Below are 27,244 nucleotides of genomic sequence, written 5' to 3'. Positions count from 1 at the left end.
CACACATGACTAAACATGCATCATCGTTTTCAAATACCTCCGTCTTCACAGCCCACACTATGACGCAAAGACAGCGGTTTCACATTTATCGGCTTTGGAGAGCGTTTTCAAAAAGCTACGTTTTCCTTGCCTTAAAATGCCATCTCAGTGTGGACTGAAGGCCAAAGCGGAGAGAAAAAGATGCGTTTTCACATTAAAAGGTATTAGTGTGGACATGGCCTATCCCTCTTTTTCCCATTTTAAAGTGTTTGCCACTTCAAGCCACACCTTCCTGTATTAACAATTACAGATGTAAATGATTATACTCAGTCATTATTAAGATTAATGTGGTTTGCTACTGGAAACATATACTTGAAAAAACATATGTTTAAGATATTCTCTTGCCTAATAATTATGCACGCACTTTATATTATTTTGTCATACAGCTTTTAAATTTGACATTTTTTAAAAATGTTTAGTCACTCTCATTTGACTTCCTGTCCATCATTGCAGTGATTCCCATGGTAACGTGTGCTTATATGAGCACATTTGACATGAAGGAAATAAAATGAACCTTCACACGTTGATGCCCAGGGTACAGGTGTGTAAAATCAGACTCTCACCCGCTGTACTGTGGGAGGATGCAATCCTATCGCTCAAAAATAGAAATGTAGGAGAAAATGGTTCCTAAATGCACTTCAAGAACAAGAGTTAAAATTTAAACCAAATTATATTATAAGATCAACATGATGACCTAATGATAAAAAAAGCAAACGAAACTTAAAATAAAATCAACCTTAAGAGAAAACAAAGACAACTGGAAACAAATGGCACACAGACTCCCTTAAGCTTTCTTTAACATGCTAGTGTGAAATGTTTTTAAAGACATCTCACAGATAACCACAAGCCCTTTTCTCTTGATAGGTCATGACGGACGTCCTGTTTATCAAGACGTTGACGTAACCACTTCCTGCCAATATACCCTGTGAGATCAAGTGGATGAAGCTGAGGTGTAGTCCTTCTTTAAGATGATTTAGATATTTTGAAGACTTCTCCAGTAGCAGTATTAACATTAAGTGACATGGCATCTGACGCACAGGAGCCAATGGCACGTCGCGACACACGCAGTGGCACTTCCGGTTCTCATTGGCATATGTCAGTGGATAGTGACATGTGTCACTGACACTGTCACGAAACGCTGACACTGGCAGTGACACTGAGTCGCGGAACATGTCGCTGTATGTGACACTCACTGGCAGATGAGCTGAACAACTATACTCACGTAATTGTGGCACAAAAGCCAAAATAAATATCCTATTTCCGTGACTTTTTCCCCCTCTTAAATAAATGTTAATCTAACTTGTTAAATTTAGTAATATGTGTTAGTTTGTGACAAGCAGTATCTGAGTGGCATGTGCCACTGAATGATTTATGCGATTCCAATATTGGTGCCAATGTTGTTGATCACGCAAACTGCACGTCCTAGAAAACACTTACAAACCATCATAAGTCACTACAAATATCGCATTAACAGTCGCATCCGTTACTGTAGTAAAGCTTTAATTTTGCATCATGCTGCACGCTCTCCTCAGTTGTTCAGCTCATCTGCCAGTGAGTGTCACATACAGCGACATGTTCCGCGACTCAGTGTCACTGCCAGTGTCAGCGTTTCGTGACAGTGTCAGTGACACATGTCACTATCCACTGACATATGCCAATGAGAACCGGAAGTGCCTCTGCGTGTGTCGCGACCATAGACAGTAAAAGAAATGGACCGAGCGACCCCATTGACGTCAACGGTGAAATAATGAAGTCAACCTAGGGGCACTCACTTCCTGATGGCTGAGCGAACTGCGCAGGCTCAGACTGAGCTTGAGGACGTAGATGTGACGTGAGCCTCCTGTCGGACAGCTGTAGGTCTTCTGGTAGATGTGGAAAGTGAAATCTGAATCACGTTGTTTAAATATTTCCTCCCGTTGCTTTTGGCTCACTATGGGCTTCTCCCCATTCTTCCCCCTTGACTTTATCAGACTTTATGTCTCCACGTCCCCCCGACTGTCTCATAGACAGTAAAAGATTGTTTCTGAGCGTCTCCTCGGGTCTATACGGTAATTTCTCAACTGTGCGACAGGGTCACGTTGGTTATGACGCAATCGTTAGCCTATTTTTACAAAAACAGCTTCTGCGGGGCGATAGTGTAAGATACAAGGTAACGGAGCCTTTAATGCATTGTCGTGTTTCTTTAGAAATAAACAATGGACAAATGGAGTCTTTAAACGCCTCAGATGTAAAGTTATTCACTGTCAAAGTGACTCAAAAATGAATGGGAGTCAATGGGATGCTAACAGCAGGTGATGGCTTGGTTAGCAATGGCAGCCCCTAGGGGTGGAACGCTTTCCGAGTGCTAGATTACCCCCTTGGTTGCGACATGTGCCATTGGCTCCTGTGCGTCAGATGCCATGTCACTTAATGTTAACACCGTCTCTCGACTTTGAGGTGGGTCAGTTTGAGTAAAAATATTGAAATGCTTTAATTGTTCACAGTATCTTTATATCTGTGGCCAGTGACTAGCTCACATCATCCAGAGCATCATTGTGTCTGCTGTTTCTTTTAAGAAGTACTGCAGTGGTCAAACCAGCACCGGAAAACAATCATTCTTCATCACAGGAGCCTCAGAGATGACAGAAGTGCTGAAGGGCTCAAAGCAACCACAGCAGCTCATCTAATGAACACGTCAAGTCTGCAGGACAATTTTAGCAAAGAGCCAGGAGAACATAACGTCTTTAATGAAGTGCCCAGCATGCATTTAGATGTTCAAAAGTCATTCAAAAGGTCAACATTAAAGGGCCCCTGTTATCATTTTGCCTTTCATATAGTGGCTAATATAGCTGTCTGTGAATGTAAAAAGTCTCCCAAAAGGAAGAACCTATTCTTTAGTGCCTGAAACGAGTCGTCAGTAATTCCAGTTTTACTTCCTGTTTGAAACGATGTAGGTTTGTTTGTGACAAATGCAGAGTTGACCAATCACAACGTACTGGGCTATCTGACCAATCACAGCAGGGGGACGTTCAAGCTCAAATGTTTTGCTACGGGAACGACAAGTTTCCAACGGGTTTGAGATACGTTTTTTCCAACACGATCACATGGTAATGCGTATCAATAGTACAAGTGTTAAAACTCGTGGAATGTATACGCCAAAATGAGTTTTGGCATGCAACTACACAGTTTTTTGCGTGCATATGAGACGTACTTTATGGCGTGACACGCTCTTGGGTAGGTTGGGGGTGGTGGGTGTGTCAAAATGTCAGCCCAATCAGCAGCAACATAAACCACGCGGTATTAAAGAGACAGCTCATACAATGGGTCCATAAAAATACTAAACATATATTATATGTTTTGTTATTGTATTGTGGAGTGATACTTTCATGAACTTTTCTATACTCATCTGATTATAAGATGGTAAATATTACAATGTCATAGCACAACAGTGATCATCAAAAATGATAAGCCTAATGCTCACAATAAAATAAGTTATTATAATAATAAGGTCATATAGATCATAGCACAGACTCGGATGTAAGAAGTGGATTATCCTTCACCTGAAATGTTTGTCTTTTCATCCTGAAATATCTGGCAAATGTTGGATCACAATAGTTATGAACCACAGTTTCCAGAGATCCCTTCACTCGATTGGGATGTTCTCTTTCTCTATTCTGGATAGCAGGGACAGTGACTGTAACATCAAGTTTGTTTTGCAGAATTAAACACTTATTTATACCGATTTCATCAGGCTCCAAAAATTCTTCAAAAATAACTAAAATAATGGCCTTCACAGCTGCCATAGCTGCAAATCTTGCGTCATCAGAACAGGGTGTTCAACTCATCACCGTTTCCATTTAAAAAATGTTTTGTCAGGACTGAACGCAGCCCAGACTGCCGTCTGACCAATCAGAGCAGAGTAGACCAATCACAACAGACTGGGCCGTCTGACCAATCAGAGCAGAGTAGACCAATCACAACAGACTGGACCATTTGACCAATCAGAGCAGACTGGATTATCTGACCAATAAATTCTAAAATATAACAATTATAAATTATTATTTAAAATGGTTATTTATTTAATTGTGTCAAACCAGTCACATATTGAGTGCACGGCAATGAATTGTTTTGGGTAAAGTGAGAATAATGATAAAAATTTAAAAGTGTAGTTGGTAAATGTTAACTATGATCTGCCATGCCGCAGATTGACCAGAAGATAGACGAGAAAGAGGGGGGAGATCAGACCTCACATACACAGACAGTGCAGGAAGTTATGACTGTTTGTGTGTTTTAATGTGAGCGGGTGTGTCAGTGCTTTTGTTAGTTCTCATTTGTGATCAAATTAAAGATGAAGTTTTCCTGCCCTCTCATCTGTGGCCTCATTTTGTCCTGCATTTGCTTCAGAGGTAAGAGCCACACAGCTCAAAATGAAGAATAATTCAAAAAATTTGTGGGTTTGAGGGTAATACGAATGTTATAGCAGTATACACTAAACACCTAACCAATACTCGTACAGTAATCCTTTGAGATATAAAGTAACATTTCATTTCACATAGTTTTGAAAAGGAGAAAGTGTTTCTGTCCGGAGAAAGTGTAAATCACCATATCATTTATTGTGAAATATTGAAAAATAAATTTTAGTTAGTTATTTCAATCATTTGGAATTCCTATTTTAGTTATATTAGGACATTTTATGTAATTGTATAATTGTATAATGTAGTGAATGTATTATTTTGGGCCCTTATGGCATTTGTCTGTGTCTGTCAGTGGTGTTTTGTGGCTATAGGGTTTATGTTATTCACCTTGTTGCTATGATGAAGAAATTGATGTTTTATTCTACAATTTATAACAGGTGTTATTATTTATGACATCAAGAAAAATAGGTAACATGTTATTCTGAGGGTCCACTTTAGACATTATACCAACTATTCTAGTTATAGTAACTTTTCAACTGCATGTCAACTAACTCTCGTTAGAGTATTAGTAGACTGTCTGCTTAATATCTGCTAACTTTACTTTACTAAAAGACATTCTACTAACTATAACTAACTTTGTAACTACATGTAACTCATCAACTTCTATTAATCTGAACCCTAACACCTAACCCTAACCGAAATAAAGTGTAAACAAAAAATATGATTGCACTCAGCATGCATGTGTTCTGTCACAGATGCACTGTAAACCCCTAAAAAAGTTGTCAAAAATTTGAGGAAATTTTTTGTTTTGTACTCATATTTTAACTGCTCTTAACTTCAAATATTTTAGTAAGCTATATTCATACATTTAAATAAAAATGATCAACTTAAAAATATTTTTTTGTAGTGAAATGCCACCTTGCTAATTGGTAACACAATGCTTTGATAGCATTAGCTTAGCATAGCACTTTTTGAGTGAGGACAGCAATATTTACTTAGCATTAATCTTGCACAACAACATTATATAACACTTAATTTGAGCATTTACTCGCTTTGAGTGCCATGGCAAAGCATGCTGAGAAATAGAAATCCCAGCCCAGTTTCAGGGAAAGTTAAGTTTGTCTGAATTAAAAGAAACAAGTTCATAGAACTCAAAACAATAAAACAATTCAGATTACTTAAAATGTGTCAGTTTTGGGAACTAAAGAGGAAAAAAAGTTCTAAATATACTCATAAAAGTTTGATTGAACTAATTTGTTTAATCTGAGTTGGCTCTACTCAAACAAATTCATTATTTTGAGGGTTGGGGTTTACACACTGTAAAAAACACAACTTGAAAAAGTTGAGAAGACTGATTTTGTTTTGTTGGTTCAGTAAAAATCCATACAGTAAAAATCTCGTACAATAAAAAAAAATCTTAGTACTAATTTAACTTTTGTAAATAACAGTTATACGAACTGAAAATAAGTTGTCTGTGACACACAAAAAATGTTTAGTTGAGTCAACATGACATTATTTGTTTTCTGGAGAGATGCAACTAATCTGTACACTGTAAAAAAAATTTTTTAGAAAAAAAGTTACCTGATTGGCTTAAAATTTTCATTGAAATTGAAATTTTGAGTTAATACAATGAACATTTTTTGAGATTTGACAACCTTTATTAAAATATTATTAAAAGATTTTGTAGGCATATTGAGTAATTGCGTGTGTTTTATTTCTGATGATTCAGTGAAACATGCCAAATAGTGCTATTTTCATGATTTTTCAAATTTTTTATGTGGTTCAGATATAAAAATATTTTGAGTTTCTATTTATTAAACAAATTTCCTTCATTGTATCAACTCAAATTTTTTATTTCTATAAACTCAAAATTTGAAGGCAACCAGGTTACTTACTTTTTTAAGTTAAACAATTTTTTTTACAGTGGGGCGGCAGTGGCTCAGTGGTTCATGTAGGTTGTCTACAAACCAGAAGGTTGGTGGTTCAATCCCCGGTTCCACCTGACCAAGTGTCGAAGTGTCCATGAGCAAGACACCTAACCCCAGCTGCTCCCGACGAGGATGGGGCCTTACATGGCTGACATCGCCGTCGGTGTCTGAATGAGGGAGTGAATGGGTGAATGTGAGGCAAAATGTAAAGCGCTTTGGATAGAAGCGCTATATAAATGCAGTCCATTTACAGTGTAACAAATCTTTTGAGCCAATTCAGCATTTTGTGTCTTTTGGAAACAGAAGTTTTTAATAAGAATGAACAGGTTCAGATGTAGAACTTTTTATTGAAAATGTTTGGTTACCATTTTGGTGATGAGTGTTTCCTTTAGTCGGGCAGTTTGAGTCTTAGTGGATTGTATGAGTTTGTAACAGTGTTTAACAAAACACTTAATTTGTTGCAAAGAATGCTGTAACCAATGATCTAGAGAACAGCATTATAAAGGGGAGTAGATAACTACTTTATTCATGATCAAAGTGATTCTTTATAAATGGTATATTATATTTACCAACAAAAATTTTTTTGCAGCAGATTAGTCATTCTGAATTTTGATTTTTAAATACATTGGGGGAGCTTTTTTTAGACACAAACATAGACATCTAGAATTGAATCTCAACAATGGTTACATGTTTCATGCTACAATGCATGATGGGAGCCCTCATTTAAATACGTTGGCTCCCAGCATGCATTGCTGCATGAAGCATGTCACCATTGAGATTCACATGCTGATTCTTGATGTCTGTGTGTGGTAAAACACTCTCCCAATGTATTTAAAAATCAATATTCAGAATGTCTGATCTGCTGCAAAAAACTTTATATTTTTATAATAATTAAATAACTGAATATTTTTTATTATTTTTATTGAACTATTCAGTTTCATAAATGAGGCCCATTGAATACAGTACATATTAAAATAGTTTGTGGCTATCTACCTTTTTTGTTCTTACTGATTGTTACTTAACATTATATGATTAAAACTGTCATTCTTAAACTTTTCATCCATTGCTATGACAAATCTCTCTGTATACTTCTCTAAATATCTGTACAGTCCACAATGCTTCTAAATATTAAATATTGATCACCTGCTTATTGTATCTCTCACAGGTTCATATGAGGAGTTTTCTGTAATTCAGAGCCCATCCACAATCACTGTGAATGAAGGAGAATCTGCTCAAATCAGCTGCTGCTGGAATACAACAACAGAGGGAAATAATGTAGTTAAAGTGAGTTGGTTAAAGAATGGGATGAGAATACCAAAAGAAAAGAGGATTTACAAAACGGTCCCGATAAAAAACTGTTCTGTTCTAAACATCACAAGTATAGTTAAAAATGACACTGGAGATTATGTTTGTAAAGTGTTTAAAGACATACCGTTCCTGATTGAAAAAGAGGGAATAAAAACAGTCCTGAATGTCAGTGACCGTGAACACATCACTGAGACGACAACTCAAGGTGAGATTCTTTCACACTAATTACATGTAAAAGATCACCATTTTTAAAGACATGCATTGTAATGTCACTGATTTAAGGACTCTTAGATACTCCACTTCATCTGCTGTTTTACAGACAATGTTCCTGTTCCTGTTTCCAGCCCAGCAGGCAGTGAGTATTTACAGTAACTTAAACAAGCAGGCTAAATGTCAAGTGTCAGAATTAATTATTAATAATATTTATCCATAGAAGGAAATCCAGATGGATTTGACCATTCAAAGATAAGTCCAGAAGATGAGAACTATAATAATTTGGATCCTGGTATAAAAGGTAAGATGAATGCGAATCCTTTTAAGACATAAATGATAAATATACAGTGCAGTTATATTATTTTTTATATGTTTACTAAAATATGAAGCTAGTTTTCCTTTTTAAATCAGACTGTACCAAAGAGTTCTAGGTTTACTAATTTTAAAAAGATCAGTTGTTTCTCACAGGAAGTTCAACTTCACATGATGCAGTGATGATTTACATATTGAGAAGTCTGCCCTTCGTCTGTCTGCTGATGGCGTTCTTTTACCTGAATAGGGACAACAAACAAGCCAGAGTATCAAAACCAGGTAACTGTTCAACATATCCAACAGCACATATAGTTGCGTTGCTTGTTTAGCTTTCAAACCAAACCAACTAGCTAAACAACATTAAAAGATTTGATTTGAGCCAAAAATATATATTTGAAGACTGGACTTTTGACTGCAGGGCTTTATGATGCATTCAAGTCATCCTGGGAAGTTTGTATTTATGAGTTGGGAAGTTGTGTTTATGATGTCAGGTGTAAACTGTCAAGTCATTTTCATCGGAGCAACATTCACAAAAATTCAGCAAGGTTTTTAAACTCTACTTCTAATGAAGAACAAAGAATGTGCATCAGGTGTGGTTTTCTTTATATGTTTTTTAATTAATTTAGGGATCCACTTGTAAACTTTATCATTACATATTCAATTGTTATACAATTGTTCAATTGTTCAATTGTTAATTACAATGCTAGCATATTTTATGCAGTCTCACTGCTAAATTTTTGTTGTAAAAACTTGGCAACCCAGTCATACTTTGTCTACTCTAAGCATTATGGTATCATCATATTCATCATACTTTTTGCAGTCCTTAGCTGCTACATTTCAGTAGTTATATTTCCACCCAAACTTGCAAAGTTGCACAAATTGGAAATTTGCATAAAACATTTTTGAATAAAGCAGCGTTTCCATAGCCTGACAAGCCAGACCCACATCAAGATGTTTGGTCTGGAAACTCACCATAGACAATTCAATCCGAGGGGCGGGATAAACGGTTGTCTTTCAAACTCCCTCTGCACGCGATAGGATAGCTCTACACCAACCAGAGCAACGAAGGTGAAACAGAGCTTGTTGATAGATTAAACATTCGCCGTATCCGGTCGGCAAAACTCTGAACACATCTTCCCTTTTTAAGAATGACTTCAGTGCCGCTCTTTGTTCTTTTCTCAGAGAAAAGCTTAACTCCAAGTCTTCCAGAGTCGCGGTCAAAGCTGATTCGAAAGACCGCCGTTCGCCAGTTTCTGTGTTTACTAGAAGCATGCGAACACAACTCGGCCGTCGTCATTATGGCCCCGCCCACCGACTCTATACACAATGTGATTGGCCCGGCAAGAGTTAGGCGAATACAGCTCAGAAGGGTATTGAGAGTTGCTAGACGACACTCACGGGCAGATTAGATTTGCTGCCGCTAGGGTGCGTCTAGATTTCTAGGCTAGTGTTTCCATCCAGTAAGACGAAGAGAACAAAATATTCACTTCCTTAGAAACTCGCCCTAAATATCACTTTAAAAATTGGAGGTTGCTGCATTAGGAGAAGCCACTGTATATGATAATTTTCGTATAGCCTATAGGCCTAATAAATTGTTTGCGTCTCAGAGCATGTGGACGAAACGCAATTTACACGGTCATGTTATCAAGCATTTGGAATGTAGTCGTGCAAGACAATTGTGGGAGGTAAGTTTTCCAAACCACTTTGACGAATTTCAGAATGACCAAAACGAGACGTCCGCTGGTTGGTCCAGTTATGCCGTCCCATTGCAAAGTCACTCGACTTCTTTGGTGTGCATTGAGAAATACATTTGGTATTTCCATCGTAGTTTATGCAAGTTTTCTTGATGGATATTTTTTTTTTTTTTGTCAAGTTGATACTATTGTGACTAAAAGTTTGCTAAGAAGTATATCCTACTCATGCAAGGTGGTGTTTGACTCTGGTCAAGCCTACCAAATAGGACCAGACTGGGTGTGGCCTTGGATGGCAGCATGCCAGTGCATTATGGGTGTTGAAGTTTTCCTAAGGGAAAGGGAAGACAACAGTCCCTGTTTTCTTTAGTCAGGTAGCACCCACTGGCTTTCTAATGCACAGACAGCCAAGTTTTATTTTATTGTTTGCTTTTGTTGAGACCACTAAACCCTTGACATAATATTCAGATTTTAAAACCACAGGAAAGAATGAACTTGTGGTCAAAGGGTTTGTTTAAAAAACAGTCAGTGTCTAAGAACATCTTAGACCATTTGTTTTCTTCCAAGTGTGGTAAGCTAATTTAAATAATAGGTTTGGTAACACAGTTGAAGTAGTTAAAGTAAGTTTATACCCTTGGATGTTGCTGAGGTCTTACTGATTTTCGTGATGTTTTTTATTAACAAAATTTCGGGAGAAGCACGTGCAGATAATTAAACCTAATTAAACACAAGTGGAGCACGCTCAGATAATTCAACCTATTCAACACGAGTGAGCACATCAAGATAAGAGGTGTGTATATACAGCAGATGTACCTTCTTAGCATCCCTCCACCAGCCCATATCCTCACTTGATTCTAACAAACTCTTATTAGATGTCAACACGATCTATAATACACTTCAGTCTAGTTCTAGAGTAACTTTATGGGGGGGGGGGGGGGGGTACTCTGAGTTCGGGCCAAATTTTGAGCCCAGACAGCATGCCAAATACACATAATCTTTACTCTATTTAATTTGATGTAAGAGTGAACTTGTGAAATATACATTCATATTTCAATCCAAAACAGTTGAACGTGCAGGAGAAGACCCGGAGGCCGGAGAGCCACAAAGAAATGAAACTGAAGTTCCTGAACGGGAGAAAGGGATGGACAACACGGGGAAACCTGAAGTTACAGTTGCTGCAACAGAAGAGGAAAAGAATGAAGAAAAGGAGACTGTTGTAGCTGTGGACATTAAAAAAGGTTCATCTCCAATTCATGAAAATGAAAGCAAGAGCATTTCTCTGGACACTACTGAAAGGACTAATCTGATGACTGAAGCTGAAGGCGAGACCGTTTCTGTGCTATAGCATTGTTACAGATCTGTGATACAGACAGGAAATGGAGATATGGGTGTGTTGTTCAGGTCTATGATGCTATTTCCTGTATCATAACTTGTTTGGAGACTCATAAGGGTTTTTAATGACTGTGACTAAATTCTTTCAGCAGATTGTAACCAAACTCATTTGAAATGATAAAAAATATATATTTTTCAACTTCATGCGTGAATCTTTCGGTGTTATTTCTGTGTTGTTCTATCTGTGTGTGTGTGTGTGTGTGTGTGTCTGTGTGTGCACATGGTGATCAAGATAAATGTGGTTTACTCTGTCAAAATTAGTTGTGTGGTCGTTTGGGGGGGGGGGGGGTGTTCAGAGAAAATCTGAGAGCACGAATCTCTCACGCGTGTGAAAGGTTGTGATGTGGGAGTAAAGTGGAGTTTAGATTCTCAGCAGATGCTCAGAAATGAAGTGTTCCTCCAGACTCCTGTTTGGGCTCCTCATGTCATGCCTTTGTTTCAGAGGTAAGAACAACACCAAACTCCTTCTTTAATGGAAAAACGGCACGGACACTCCAGGGTATTTGAGTACATAATGAAATCAAATCTAATTCAGCAGAACGTATTTTTGTATAATTTTGCATTTACATAAAATCATTGTAGCAGATGATTTTATCCAAAGCAACTTATAAAAGTAAGTTACAAAAGTTTAGTTTGAACGTTTGTGCTGTATTCATTCTGTGTAGATATGGGGACTTCCATTCTCCAAATAAATTTCACTGCTCTTCTCGTAAATGATATACCTAACACGGTTACTTAGAAGGTTTAGAAGAAGTACGTTAAAATTTTTATTGAGAGACAGCGAGATATAGCCCTATTTAATGTATATTTTCTAATCAGCTTAATTACTAAGCCTGCAGTTCCAGATTTGATTTCCATATTTGATTTCAAGGACAACTTTGTTTGCTCTCGATATTCCATGTCAAATCTGGGTCCTGACGTAGAACCAGCTGAGAACCACAGAGTTATATATATTTTTTGTGATAAAAAGTGTACATTGTCCTCTTGATGTCATATAAATTAATAGTATTTGAAGTACTTGAAGGCAGACAGAAGACTTGTATGTTTAAGTTGCAGTAAACTATTTAGAGACTTTAAAAGAGGATTTAAAGGGATAGTTCACCCAGAAAAGAAAATCCTGTCATTTACGCACCTTCAAGTTGTTCCAAACCTGTATGAATTTCTTTCTTCTGTCAAACACAAAATAACATATTTTAAAGATGTTAGAAACCATCCTATTGACTTCCATTTACTTTTATAGAAGTCAGTGGGGTCCATCAACTGTTTGGTACCTATCAAAATAATTTATTTTGTGTCCAGCAGAAGAAAGAATTCACATACATTCAGGTTTGTAGTTACGTGAGGGTAACTAAATGATGATGGAATTTTCATGTTCGGTTGACCTATCCTTTAACTAGTTCACTCTAAAAAATTCTGGGTTGTTTTAAACCAATGTTGGGTCCAATATGGACTAAGCCAGCAATTGGGTTATTTTAACCCAGCGATTGGGTTGTTTTAATCCTGCGGTTGGATGAAAATATTTGCTTAAGACAACCCAATCGCTGGGTTAAAACAACCCGATTGCTGGGTTATTCCATATTTGACCCAACATTGGGTTGTTTTTTACCCAGAATTTTTAAGTGGTTTAAGTAAGATTTTTAAAGGTTTTTTGATATCACTTTGTTTGATCAAAATGTACTGTAATCATAAAGAGGTATTTGTTATTGATTAGATTGGATTTGAAATGCCAATACTGTACAGAGGTGTAAAAATACAGCTTTCTTTAACAGTTTTTTTGTGATTCAGAACCTTTAACTGCGATCATTTCTATTCGGATTAGTTATGGAGATGTAAGCAGAGTGGTGTATACTGCAATTAGCAATACATCAACAGTTCCAACAAGACATCATGTGTGTTTGTTCTTCTCTCTCACAGGTTCATATGAGGAGTTTTCTGTAATTCAGAGCCCATCCACAATCACTGTGAATGAAGGAGAATCTGCTCAAATCAGCTGCTGCTGGAATATAACAACAGAGGCAAATAATGTAGTTAAAGTGAACTGGTTAAAGAATGGGACGAGAATACCAGAAGAAAAGAGGATTAACCAAACGGTCCCAATAAAAAACTGTTCTGTTCTAAACATCACAAGTATAGTTAAAACTGACACCGGATATTATGTTTGTAAAGTGATTAAAGACATACCGTTCCTGATTAAAAAAGAGGGAATAAAAACAGTCCTGAACGTCAGTGACCGTGTAAATAGTACTGAGACGACAACTCAAGGTGAGATTCCTTTTTCCACACATATTCCCAGTACGGCATAGAATTAAGATTCACATAATTCGACTTACCTTACGAGGCCTAGCCAACCCTATTCATTAGAAGTTGTTGTTGTTATCCTCTTACTTTTAGCCATGTGGTGACCTTTTATGAACTTAATACAAATAGTTTGTAATTGATCAGTTTTCTAATTTATCTGCAGGCATCATTACTAGTACATCTGTCAAAACATCTCCACCCGTCAGTGACAAGACAGACAATAGACCAAATTCTCCCATCCTGCATTTGTCCCTGGCCGCGGCCATCGGCCTGCTGACCCTGTGCTTGGCCTTCAGTGTGTGTAAGATGAGGAACTCCTGTAAAAAAACAGGTACACTTCAAATCTGAGACATATTACATGTCTGTACGTGTGTGTGTGTGTGTGTGTGTGTGTGTGTGTGTGTGTGTGTGTGTGTGTGTGTGTGTGTGTGTGTTTGCTAAATGCATGTAGACAGCTTTGTTTTATCATGTGGTCTATTCTTTTGTTTTTGCAAACTGTGGCTCATTTAAGGTTCATTAAGTATTTTCCCTTCGATACTGAAATCACAGCCAGTGTCCATTTATTATTAACTTACGGATTGGACGAATTTTCTTCAGCTGACTAAACAACAGCACGCTGTCGTGCAAACATCCAGACACCCTTACTGACTAACATTACAGTGTATGATGCAAGTGCATGTAATATGAAAAATAATGTAGCCTATGTCACAAAGTTGCTGTGTGAGCAGGTCTTTTGTGTCAAAGCTTGTCAGATTTTGTAACGGTGTGGCCCCCCTGCACAGGAAGTGCAACTGTTGAGCTTATTCACACACACTTTAACAGTTATTATTGTGTTCTTTAAAGTAAAAAAAAAAAAACTAGAACATTACTTAGAAAAATGTATTTACTTTAATAAAAATTCTACATTTTATTTTACACATGTAACAAGGTTCATGATCAGGGAAGGACTCGGGAATCAGTGAATGTTCAAATATAAATTTCAATATCATAAAATAATAAAACCAAACATAAAATGAAAGTAAAGTGGCATCCCATCACAAACAACTGCCACATTAAAATATAATAAAACAACATAAATGTCCCAGGTCTGGTCCTCTCTCATCCTTCACTGTCATCACTCCTCCTTTTCTCCTCCCTCTTCTCCGTGAATAACTCGAGGCCAGTGTGGCGCACTGTTGCCATGGCTCTCTGCCACAATATATAAATAAATAATTTATATTTATATAAACATAAATATATTACATTGTTCTCAAATTGGGAGTTGCAACCCCAAACAATAATGAAAAATGTTGAAAGCAACTAAACAAATTATAATGTATTGTATAAATAATATTATTTTAATATGTAGCATCAGTGTTTCTGATAGAACAAACTTTGGCTGTCTATGCATTTATAAAACAGTATTGGTACAATTTTCCTATTCAGCCAATGTCATATCACTAATTTATAGATCATTGGGCCTGTGCAGTTCATAATTATATAATATTAACATATTTGATTGTAAGCAAGCAGAACCAGTTCCCTGCATTACTATTTGAGTTGCCTGAGGCTCTTTCTCAGATGTGCAGTGTTTGGCTTGCAAGTGTTTTGTGTGTGTGTGTGTGTGTGTGTGTGTTGACAGTTTTTGTATATATATATATATATATATATATATATATATATATATATATATATATATATATATATATATATATATATATATATATATATATATATATATATATATATATATAAACTTTGTCTGAACTTTAACACCTCTATGTATATGCAATGCTTTTTGCAGTATAAACAGCTTTGTTGATTTATAATGGAAGCAGTCAATTTTTGCTGGTTCACATCGCAGTGCTTGCGGTGTAGAGATGTTGTCGTATCCTCTGCATAGACTAATGTGACTCATTTGGAAAGGAAACATTTAAAGTCGTGAGTGAGTAAAAAAATAAAACTAATTTAGACCTGCACAAGTACACATTTACTATAGATAAATTCTATAATCATATAAGGCTGGTTTGAAATTTTGCATTGAGTGTGAAATAGAGTTATTATAGCTATAGTTATAACTAAAGCTAAAACCATGACTATTTTGCAATAAATTAAATGTTAACTGAAATAAAATACAAAAAAGCTTTATTTTTTCATTTTACTTCAGATAGTTTTCAATGTAAATTTAGTTTATTTCCATTTAGTTTAAAAAGAACTGGTCTCGCTCTGTTCCCACGGTTCTCGGCCCCGCCCTGCTTTCCACAGTAATATATATCAAAGGAAAAAAAAATCTAAATATTAAAAAAACATAGTATCTCAACAATATGTTACCCTAAATCCTAATGCCTCTATGTTCCTTCAGAACGAATGGTCATTCACCAGACGCCAAACAGTGAGGGTGAGGAGCATGAGCACGTGGAAGAGGAGGACGGCAGCACAGGCTCCTCTCGAGGATCCCTCCAGTGGGTGAGTGGATCCGGCCTCGTGAGAAGATGTAATAATTCATACGTGATGGCAAACTTGTATATGCTGAGTCATGCAAAAACATACAACCCTTACCTAAGCCTATATCTATAAACCCTAACCATGATAGGAAAAAGAAACAACAATAAAAGCTGAAAAAAGTAGTGAATTGTCATGTAGGTCTTTGGTTCTGTTCGGAATAGATTACTAATATACTAAAATACTGCCACGTGTACTGTGTATTATTTTGTAAAACACAATAGTGTAGTAGTGCAGTATGAGTAGTGTACTAGTGAATAGTGACCTCATGATGCTGAATGTTCACAATGGACATTGTTTCAAAGCAGATTATTTTTATTTCTTTATTTTGGTAAATAGCATTTCATCAAATAAATAGGGTTATTATGCATTTTTATTCCATTTTTATTTAGGGCCGATTAACTAAACAGGGTAAATTAGCGTGTGAGCACCATTTTAAAAAGCGGCGATGGGTGTGGAAAGTTCTGCATGTGATCTACTGACGACATGCAAATTAAAGAACACAGACACAGACGGATCATTTACATAACAACCAACACAATCTTGTCTACCTGTTATGGAGCTAGAAATATGACAAAATGATCTGAATTTGAATTATATAAATCTGAATTATTGACAAGTGTAATCTAACAAATTTGAATATTATGTTGAATTTTACATAGTTCTGAATTGGAATTTTTAAATGTTGAATATAGAATATTTGAAATTGAACACATATGAAATGTTTTTATGTTGAAATTGTATAGACATGTATTTTCAAACAGCAGATATTTTGTTCTGAATTGACTGGAAATTTTCAGTTTTTGAAAATATAGATTCAAGATTTCAGATGAAGAAGAAATTCCGAACATCAAATGCAATATTCTAAAATTCAAACCCCAGAAGTTCAGATCTTACAGAAAGTAGACCAGAGGTCATCATCAGGGAAGAGTAAAGGATGTCAGAAAATTTGAACGTAGCATCATTTAATAATTTCATTTCCTATTTGTAATGGAATAAGAGAAAACATCAAATGACCTGTTTATACTTTTTTGTTTTGTTCAGATTAATGGATGGAAAATGAGATTTTGGCTAGATTTCTAATTTTTTTACACATTGCAAATTAGCGAATAAAATCGCAGCATTTGAAGTCATCTGTCAATCCCCCTCTTAGCGCAGCCTCGCACAGATTGTACTCCCCACAGTAAAAATAAAACAGGTCGGGTGCTGATTAATATTTCATATTTCTATTATATATTTTTTTTCTGTGAAACATGTTAAGTTGCACAGAAGAAAGCCTAATCTAGGACCTGCCCTGTACAGTTACTACTGCTATATGACCATTATTTTGATCGCCCCCCCATACCCTCAAATAGGGCATTATTTGAGGGAACAGCCATTTATAGTGGTGTCCGAAACCATAGTGGACATGGTCGAGTGCACTCATTCAATCCCACACCGCAATGAGTGTAGCTACAGCCATTGTACACTAAATGGCTGTCCGACTTCACGCACTCGTTTTCATTCATTCGTTCAAGTTAAATGTATTAGTGGACTAAAGGGAATAGTGAATGAGGGTTTAGGGGGCGATTTCAGATTCAGCCCTGGAGAACGACAGATGACGTCAAATGCAGAGATTTTCTTCACTAATTTGCGATCTGTAAACAACGCAGGGAAAACGAGAAATCTAGCCAAAATCTCATTTTCCGTGCATTAATCTATATAAAAACGAAAAAGTATAAACAGGTCATTTGATGTTTTCTCTTATTCCATTACAAATAGGAAATGAAATTATTAAATGATGCTACGTTCAAATTTTCTGACATCCTTTACTCTTCCCTGATGATGACCTCTGGTCTACTTTCTGTAAGATCTGAACTTCTGGGGTTTGAATTTTAGAATATTAGGTGTTTCTCAATGTCAAGGATGCTTCCTTGGAAGGACGGATCCTTCAGAGTCACTTCCTTCAGAGGCTAGGCGAGGCTCCTCTTTAGCATTCGGAGAACACGTAAATGGAACAGGCTAGCAAGTGCACGTCATTGCGTCAGTGAAAAGGTCCGTTGGCCATCAATAACGTTTTGTGTAACGTTATTTTTATTTTTTTAATATCAATACAGTAGTAATTTGTACCGGTATTTAAACGTTAAACTTTATTTATATTTACTACGGTTATAACAAATGTTTGGTAACGTAAATAAAAGCATTGTGGCGGCGAGGTGAGGGTCCGTGAGAGCGGGCCGGTGGAGTGATAATGAGCGGCAGCTGATCGCCGCCACACCGGTCTCGGCTCACGGCAGTGACGGGAGTATAATTGGAGGAGCATGGAAGACGAGAGAGGACTATAGGCCTGGACTTTATGTTATGGTTTGTTTATGTTTTATTATGTGTGTGCGGGCAGTCGCCCGTGAGGGGGCTATTGTGGGTGATTTGAGAACGCGAAGTGCGCGAAGGCTACTCATATGCATCCTTTCCTGTATATGACATATTTTTCGAACGAAGGACTCAGTCCTTGGTTGAATTCCGAGGATCCTCGACATTGGAACAGTCCCTCGTCGGATGTCGATGACGTGGCATCCTTAGAATTCTGGCTTCCGAGGATCCTTCCTTGAACGCCTATTGAATTGATGTTCGGAATTTCTTCTTCATCTGAAATCTTGAATCTGTATTTTCAAAAACGGAATATTTCCAGTCTATTAATTCAGAACAAAATATCTGCTGTTTGAAAATACATGTCTACAATTTTAACATAAAAAAATTTCAGACGTGTTCAATTTCAAATGTCCTATATTCAACATTTAAAAATTCAAATTCAGAACTATGTAAAATTCAGCATAATATTAGATTTTGTTAGATTACACTTGTCAATAATTCATATTTATATAATTCAAATTCAGATCATTTTGTCTTATTTCTAGCTCCATAAGACATTCCTAGCGTCTGGCTTAAGACATGGGTGGTAAATAATGGTGCAAACCTTAGTAGATCACCTTGCGTGATTCATTTAAATACTCTCCTCCTATACATTTTTCATCTCAAAGGGAAACTCCTACAAATGCGTATGCAAAAAGGTCAGCTGCAAAAATAACCCTGTCCACACTTTTCAGTTTTTAACATATGCACTGAAGTGCAATGTATTGTGGGATACAGATGCCACACTGTCCCTGCAGCACTTGACTGCCTTCAGTGCTGAAAAGGCCGAAACAATGTCTGTTGTAGTTTCAAAATGTAGTTAAAACTAAATTTAATGCTACATAATTGTAAAAAGGTTAACAAAGTACTTAATCAACATTGAAATTCATTCACCCATGTTGAAAAGACATTGAAACAATGTTGCAATGTTAACGTTAATTCGACTAGCAAAATCTAAACACAATTCAACAATGAACTGGTGTGTGTGTGTGTGTGTGTGTAATGTATCATTTTGGCAAATGTAGTAGGTCATCAGGTATTTACTGATATGCACACAGACATGTGTGTACTGCAAATTCTAAAAATGTCCCTTATAAAGGACCACATTGCAATAAAGTGCACAATAAATTCAATATCTGTGATGTACAGATGCAAATTTCCAGCTAGATCTAAAAAATAAAAAAACATGTTCCTCTTTTGAATTAGAATTAATTAAAATATATTTTTCCTCTAGATGATTTTGCTTCCCACATTACTGTATGATGTCATAATGTACAATCTCTGAGCAACATCTGCAATTCCACCGAGTTCTCTGAAAGCGCGCGGCGAGATCTCACTCGTGTGCATCTGAGCCTCATTGTGTGCCAAATCTGCTTTTTAATCAGAGCAGAACTCTTAAAAATTCTACAGGATTCTGATGAAATGATCCCATCCATATTTCAAATGACAAGACTGTTTGTTTCATGTTCTCTCTCTCTACAGTATCAAGTACCAGTTTACTGGTCTTACTTTGATCTACGGAGGGGTGAAGAAGAGCAATGACAACCAGAAAGGAAAGACAAATGTGATGCTCTGTTCGCTGGACTGTATTTTGCATTTTTCTTTCTTTCGTGAGAGCATCTCTGTAAATAGCAGAAGCTGTTTTAATCTTCAGATTGAGTGGAAACCTCTTGATTGCAGTATCAGATATTAATCTCTGTTTGTAGCAGCTCCACTGATAGATTGTTTATAGTTGTTATTTTCTTATTCTTAACGTCTTATGTCGTATTTTTAGTTTCAACCTGACATGAAAAACTACTTGGATGCTTTCATGCCCAAACTGATGCAAATCAAATATGTATAAAAGGTGTACACACTGCTTCCCTGCAAATTTAAAGGGATAGTTCACCCAGAAAATGAACATTTTGTCATCTCACCCTCATGTTGTTCCAATCCTGCAGTGTTTTTTTTTTTTTTTTTCAACTGTGGAAGTTAATGGGTGCCATCAGCTGTCTGGCTACCAAAATTCTTTAAAATATCTTTTGTATTCTGTAAAAAGAAGACAGAAACTCATTGGTTTGGAACAACTTGAGGGTGAGTAAATGTAGACAGCATTGTCATTTTTGGGTGAACTATCCCTTTAAGTAGCTTTCTGTGTCTAACCATGAAATGTTATACTGTACAGATGTCAGCCATGATTACTCTCAGCCTTTTTAGAAATTTTGATTCTGAAACTTGTGGTTTCTTTTGTCATTTACATTAAAAGTGTGTTAAAACCATAGACTGCGATACTGTTCTCAATAGGTGCCAAAAAGATTGGAGAGCGCGATAATGTAGCTGTTGAGTTTCAGGGTGGAAACTGGTGGTATTGACAGGTCAATGGCAGGAAATGGAAAGTGCAGTGCATGGTGCATTCTTCGACCTTGTTTTCAACGTGATGTACGTGTGTGTGCTTCTGTTGACCAAACGAATAAAACAGGTCACAGATATCACATTTTAAACAGAGTAAATACACCAGGTTATTTCCTATACAGGACAATAAAACTAATTATGTGACTATATGTTCAGGTTTCAGCTGAATTTAGAGAGAAATTCACGGTTAGGCTGTACTGGTCTCACCCATAGACCTTAAAAAAATAGGTCTCACCACACACAACTACATGGCCTAGATTCAGTTTTTGACCGTGTTTTCTAAAACACATTTATGATTGTTTTTCTTGCACTCTTTTGCAAACATTCTTCTGCTGGTCTGTTTTGGTGTGAATTAATCTTTAGGATGATTTATTTGCCTCACCAAATAGCCAATTATTTTATTCAATGAAAGGAAAGAGAATCAGAAAACAAATCCTATCCCTATAGACATAAAACAGTAATTATCAGGTTGCATAATGGTCAGCGTTCTTGGAAGAAAACAACTGAAGCAGTGAAGTTCAAGGAAAAGTAAAGGGACACTTTGACTTAAGTTCACTTTATTCAGTGAATGTGAACATTAGCATTGCTCATTAAAACACATAGCCAGTTTAGCTAAAGTTTTCAGCTTTCAGTCCACATACTCAGACCTCGGCAATTGTTTACAGTTGTCATGAAAACTGCTGGCTTGTGCGTCATCATCATTAACTTATTAACGTCATCATTTGTGTGGTTGAACATGAGGATAGAAACCACTGTGAATAGCAGAGTTTTGCTTATCACATGCTTGAAGGGACAGTCAAACTACAATTTTCTTTCCTTTTATTCCATTCATATGCATGTAAATGTGGGAGACTGGAAATATAAACTCATTTGAAGAAGATATTTGACCAATATGCATATGTCAAAGCATGACACCTTAGTCCACAGATATGTATACGTATGTGTATATATATATACATATATATTAAAAAAGACCTGAAATACTGAAATATTTCAGTTGGTGTGCAATGAATCTAAAATATATGAAAGTTTAATTTTTATCATTACATAATGGAAAATAATGAACTTTTATCACATATGCTAATTTTTTGAAAAGGACCTGTGTGTGTATATATATATATATATATATATATATATATATATATATATATATATATATATATATATATATATATATATATATATATATATATATACAGGTCCTTCTCAAATTTTTTGAAAAAGAGCAGAATCTCATTGCACCCCATGTTAAAATGCCCAACTTTACAGCAGAAAAAACGTTTACAGCCTGGTACAAATTGTGGACATGGTCTCTTTAGCAAATTTTGCCCTTCATGACAACTGTGAGGGGGGTGATTTTTTTTTTTTACTACTCAAAATTGTTTAGAGTTCTGCATAATTAAAGGTGTGGCTTTTTCGAGATACAGGTGGATTGCCTGTCTGCTGTCTGTTACCGTTCCGTTGGTGCCTCAGTGACCACTTTGCTGCTCAGAGAAGCTGTCAATATAACGTCACACCCCTGTTTTATAGCATAAAATAACTAACTAAAACCAAACTTATTTAAACAATGAACACTGTCAGCAGCGTGATAAAAACGGCCTAAAACCACATAAGCCATCTTTGGAAAAAAAATAATTTTAAGTGTAATTTGATAGTTTAGTTGTCTGTCTATGTCCCAGCCATTACATGCAGCCATTACTGCATCCAGCCACCCGGGGGCGATCGAAACGTTTTGGCTTCACTTTTCAGGACTCGTGGCACGCTTGTACGAGACTTATTGGCATAAAAAGAAAGGATTTATATTAAATTATTAGTTTACATTTCTAAACTTGTAGTGGCAGTGATATATGAATAACACTTCGCTTTAAAAAAGGTGTGCTGTTTTGTCAACCTGCCCTTTCATCAGTCAGGCTAATCTCGTCTCTGTTCTCAATGCACGCGACACACAAACATCCTCTGAGCGCCACCATTTTATTTCACCTGACAGACTGCTGGAGGCCGTAACTGGATTATCACACAACAAAAACCCCATGTAAGTCAATAATTTTGTCTTCACCTGCGTCTGGGACAACGGCAAACACCTGCATATTGATTGTCTGTCATCACGGGGTTTAATAATAAATGTCTCCCTCAGTCTTGCATTTGTCACTCAGACTAATAGAAACTCGCGTCCAATAACAGACTCACTCAATAAACATCTCTAGCCCTAGCTTATATGACAGATCTGTTTGTGTATTGTAATATTGAGCTGAATTATATTTGCCTGAGCTTTATTACAAAGTATCTCTGTATACACAAACACGTATAAAGTAGGCTATAGGCCCAAATATCAGTCAAAAGTTTGAACACATCGGCAGGCTTTTTCTACAACATTTTACAATAGTATTCATGTTCTAAATAAATTTCACAACAAATCTATGATAGGCTATAATAAACCAAATTATGGGGATTATATATTGACCTTTTTTAATTCTTTAATAAATATATTTTTATTTGTTTAATAAAATATATCTAATAAATTAAAGTTGTCTTATATGTGAGCTTTGATTCTATAGCTTTTCTTATCGGCAGACTTTATATTTTTCTGCAGTATTCATTTTAAAGGTTACATAACACTTTTTTTTGCCAATCTCATGAGTAGAGTAGCTAGTACTGTATCCTTCATATCTCTAGATTTGCTATCCAGCATCTTCCCGTCACCCCCTCAACATGTTTCCCTTAGTGTTTTTACACATATAAAAAAACTTAATGAAAACTTGTTCGAATCCTGAAGGAGTGCACTGTATTTGGCACAGTAATACTCATAGTCATACGTCCAACAAATCTTTTGAAATGTTGTCAATTTTTAGCATAAAAATTCAACTCTTTAACAGTGAAAATAAGTCAGAATGCATAAAATAGCATTAGACACCCCTTTAAGCATTTAATACACCTTCAGATCAAAAGGTTTTAGAACAAGAAACATACATTTAGTCAAGTGTGTCCAAAATGGTGTTGTTTTGTTTCTCTTTATATCACCTTATGATCATCCTTTTCTTTTTTTCTCAAGCTGTCATATCAAAATGTGGATAGGCTTGTATTGTTCTTTTGTAAAAAGCTAAAGGCTGGAGATCCCTGCTCTCAGCTGTCAGATCAATACAATGGTAATTAATATCAAATCAGTGTGTCTTGGTGGCAGCTGCAAACACATCTCTGGTAGTGTTTGTGTTATGTGTGTGTAAGCTATATTTCAGATATATATTTTTATAGAGAAGTTAATTTAGTTTGACAAAACCTCCCTTTGGGGACATGCAGAAGACATGCATTCTTAATTGGAAAAATTACACTTAGTTCCAAAGAAGTTCCAAACACACGAAGATCCAGAAGTTGGACCAAGGTTAGATCCAAATAGAACCCGACCGAATTTTTTTTTTTTTTTTTTGGCATCTGATGCCGATACCGATATTAGGGTAAAAAAAAAAGTCAGATATTTTTACTAGGGCTGCAACGATTCATCGAGTAACTCGAGTTAATCGAATCAAAAAAATCCTCGAGGCAAAATCATCTGCCTCGATGCTTCGCTTAGTCCATTTAACTACACACAGATATTGCAGAAAGACATTTTTTGTGTAAGGACTCGGAGTATGAGCGGATTGCGGTTATATCCGCGGTTCAGGTGCATAAACATCCCAAACATTGCAGGTGGATGAGAGAAATCGTTAATATGTTGATTTTAATAAAGACGCGGAACTCTCATATCACGCTAAAACGCAATGAATGTGTCGTTCTTTAACTTTCGTTTTCAGCTCATGTCGAGATCCAAAGACCGCAATGCGAGAGAGAGAGAGCGGGCGGGCATCAGCACTGGTAATATCATTTAATATCGCTGTTTTTAAATGAAGACAACTGTGTGTTGAGCTTCAGGATGCGACGCTGAACATTTAAGTTTCATTTGCGGCAGTTCACGCGTCAGCTGAGGAGATACGAGCAACTCCAAACACATGAACTCGATGGAGTTTGCAGCTTTGCACATGGATCACCGTCATTGTGATGTGTGTGAAATCTTTAATGAGACTTTATATATCCTACTTGATAATATCTTCGAAATGCACCATTAGATGTTCCCAATACTAGGCGCAACAAATATCAGAACAAGCTGTAACGCGCGCGCGCGTGTGTGTGTGTGTGTGTGATGAGCAGCGCTCGTGCTTTCAGAGCTCAGAGCTGCGTGCTTTCATTGATTTGTGTAATTTAAATATCACACTTTAATCATATTTATAGCTACTAACTTAAAACAAGCTGTGTTACAATGATGAATGATTAGCTCAAAAGATCAGCATGTGTGATGTACTTTAACTGAATTAAACATAGCTCGCGTTTGATCACGTTCTAGCGGTTATTCCTCCGTGTGATGTATAGGTTGTCGACCCTGGTTTATGTAAATGTAATTTTGCCCAAATATTTTGTTTTGTTTTGTTTAGCAACCTTCTTCAGTGTAGCTAATATGTGACGATAGCATCGCGCTTAACACGGAGGATTTGAAGTTGTGACTACCGGGTGCTGGTGGATGGTTTGCTTCTAACAGCTGATTCGGTGACGATAGAGCTGATCCGCTCATCTCTTGCTCCAAGTTAACCTGTCCAATACATTTTGCTTCAGTAAAGGAGTAAATAAGATAGTAAATGCTTATGTCATGCCTGAGCTGAAGCTGATACATGAAAGTTAAGTTGCACAACATAAATACAATGATTAGTTATTTATATTATTTATAAAATATTTATAGAATATTAGAATATTTATATTATATAGAATTTATAGAATATTTATATTATTTATATTGGCATTATTGTTATTTATATTACTACTATTTAGATTTATTGGTTGTAGGTTTAGTTTTAGATTGAACTATGTTTACCTTTTTAAAGTAATTTGAAATAGATTTTTATTTAATATAATATGGCAATTGTATGCATTAAAATTGTTTAGTTTCACAGTTATTAATGTATGCAATTTCAGCAATAAAACTTAATTTTTCTAAAAAGAAGACAAATTAGATGTTAATTTTAAGATACGCGTCTTAGTGTCTCTTATTGCTCTTTAATAAAGAAAAAGTAATTATTATCCGATTAATCGATTAATCGATCGATTAAGTGGTAGATTAATCGATTACAAAAAGAATCGATAGCTGCAGCCCTAATTTTTACCTTTTATAAAGGGCATTTCCCCTTAATCTTATTAAATATAGGCTATGCTTCAGGTTTAATTTTATATTGTTAAATTTAATAAACACATTAAATTAAATTAAATTAACACACTATAAGGGCTGTTAACAATAAAATTAAATCATTTACACTGAACTATTACAACTGCATTAAATAATGTTTTGAGATTTGTAGTTTTGAATAGACAAAAAATACATGTTGGAAAGTATGTTTAAACATGAAACTAAACCTCCAGTAGGTGGCAGCAGGTGGCCGTCTTAATGAGTGAGTCACTGAGTCGTTCATTCAAACTATTCACTCAAACACTGAATCATTCAGTAGCACACTTGTTGCTGTGAGACGCGTTACGGTTCTGCTGTGTGAACGATTTTCGCTGCTGAAATCGAACAAAAGCACTCAATATTGCTTCTAAAATGTAAGTGACTTAAAGTGAATGTAAATGTAAGTGAATGTTAATTTATTGTTTATGAAGCTGTCAAATGAATTCAGTGTCATTTTCAGTCGTGATGGTATTCAGGCTTAACGGCTTAGTGCTTTAGTGTTGTAATTTCTCCTCGAGGCTTTCCCATAACATGGGAAATAATAATAATTTAAAATATTTATTTCAGACTGTAATATCACAAACTCTTGCTCTCACACACGTGCGCAGTGAGCTGTGTGTGCAGGAAGCACATTCTTGCATATTTCTGAACATGGACCACTCTGGCCATGTTTATGTTTGTTACGTGTTGATTTGACCCTTGTGCAAGCCAGCTGCGCACTTTAATGCAACAAAACTTTGCTCGCAATTACAATCAAAGACGCTGTCTATATTATGCAGTGGCGGGCTGTCATTGCCATCAGTGCCTTCTCTGCAAGACAAGGTCGAAATCAAAAATATATATTTTTCATAATTTTATGAATGTATGTTTGAATGTGTCTAAATGCAATTACTTGTCTATTTCAGTACGTTAAAATTATATTTCCAGGAAGAATGTGGGTCTTTTTTTGTAAAGTTCAGCTATTTTTTCCATATGTCATCATCTAAACGCATCACAGCTCTGTGGACCATAAAATAATGATGGACTTATTCTAATATGATGAACTCGAGCTACTCCATCTGTGTTTTCATCATTCTGAATCCCATCTGTATGTAATCTTTGACAAAAACTTGCTTTTTTCATGAAACCTATCCACATTCAAGTGTTGATAAAAAAATGCATGAAGCT

General features: G+C 36.1%; 2 protein-coding genes and 1 long non-coding RNA gene across 4 annotated transcripts in view; all 3 read left to right on the top strand.

Moving 5' to 3' along the window:
* The first annotated feature begins 4,297 nt into the window (after positions 1 to 4,297).
* Positions 4,298 to 11,424, top strand: LOC137046845 (uncharacterized). The gene is made up of 6 exons (XM_067424276.1): positions 4,298 to 4,424; positions 7,527 to 7,874; positions 7,989 to 8,024; positions 8,103 to 8,183; positions 8,351 to 8,473; positions 10,950 to 11,424. The coding sequence occupies exons 1-6, from the start codon at positions 4,367 to 4,369 to the stop codon at positions 11,228 to 11,230; spliced, it is 927 nt and encodes a 308-aa protein (XP_067280377.1). The 5' UTR covers positions 4,298 to 4,366; the 3' UTR covers positions 11,231 to 11,424.
* Positions 11,425 to 11,587: 163 nt separating this feature from the next.
* Positions 11,588 to 20,694, top strand: LOC137046858 (titin-like). Its single transcript, XM_067424295.1, has 5 exons — positions 11,588 to 11,721; positions 13,192 to 13,539; positions 13,739 to 13,906; positions 15,917 to 16,020; positions 19,927 to 20,694. Exons 1-5 carry the CDS (start codon positions 11,664 to 11,666, stop codon positions 19,984 to 19,986), a joined length of 738 nt encoding a protein of 245 aa, XP_067280396.1. The 5' UTR covers positions 11,588 to 11,663; the 3' UTR covers positions 19,987 to 20,694.
* A 1,936-nt stretch (positions 20,695 to 22,630) lies between these two features.
* The window catches only part of LOC137046278 (uncharacterized), a 145,492-nt gene continuing 140,878 nt past the window's right edge, over positions 22,631 to 27,244 (top strand). For both annotated transcript variants that reach the window (XR_010898923.1, XR_010898922.1), the window contains exon 1: positions 22,631 to 22,867. This is a non-coding gene — a long non-coding RNA (uncharacterized lncRNA). The remainder of the gene's footprint in view (positions 22,868 to 27,244) is intronic.

Source organism: Pseudorasbora parva, chromosome 18, assembly GCF_024679245.1.
Source record: "Pseudorasbora parva isolate DD20220531a chromosome 18, ASM2467924v1, whole genome shotgun sequence".
Lineage (NCBI taxonomy): Eukaryota > Metazoa > Chordata > Actinopteri > Cypriniformes > Gobionidae > Pseudorasbora > Pseudorasbora parva.
This window is presented reverse-complemented; position numbering and strand designations above follow the sequence as displayed.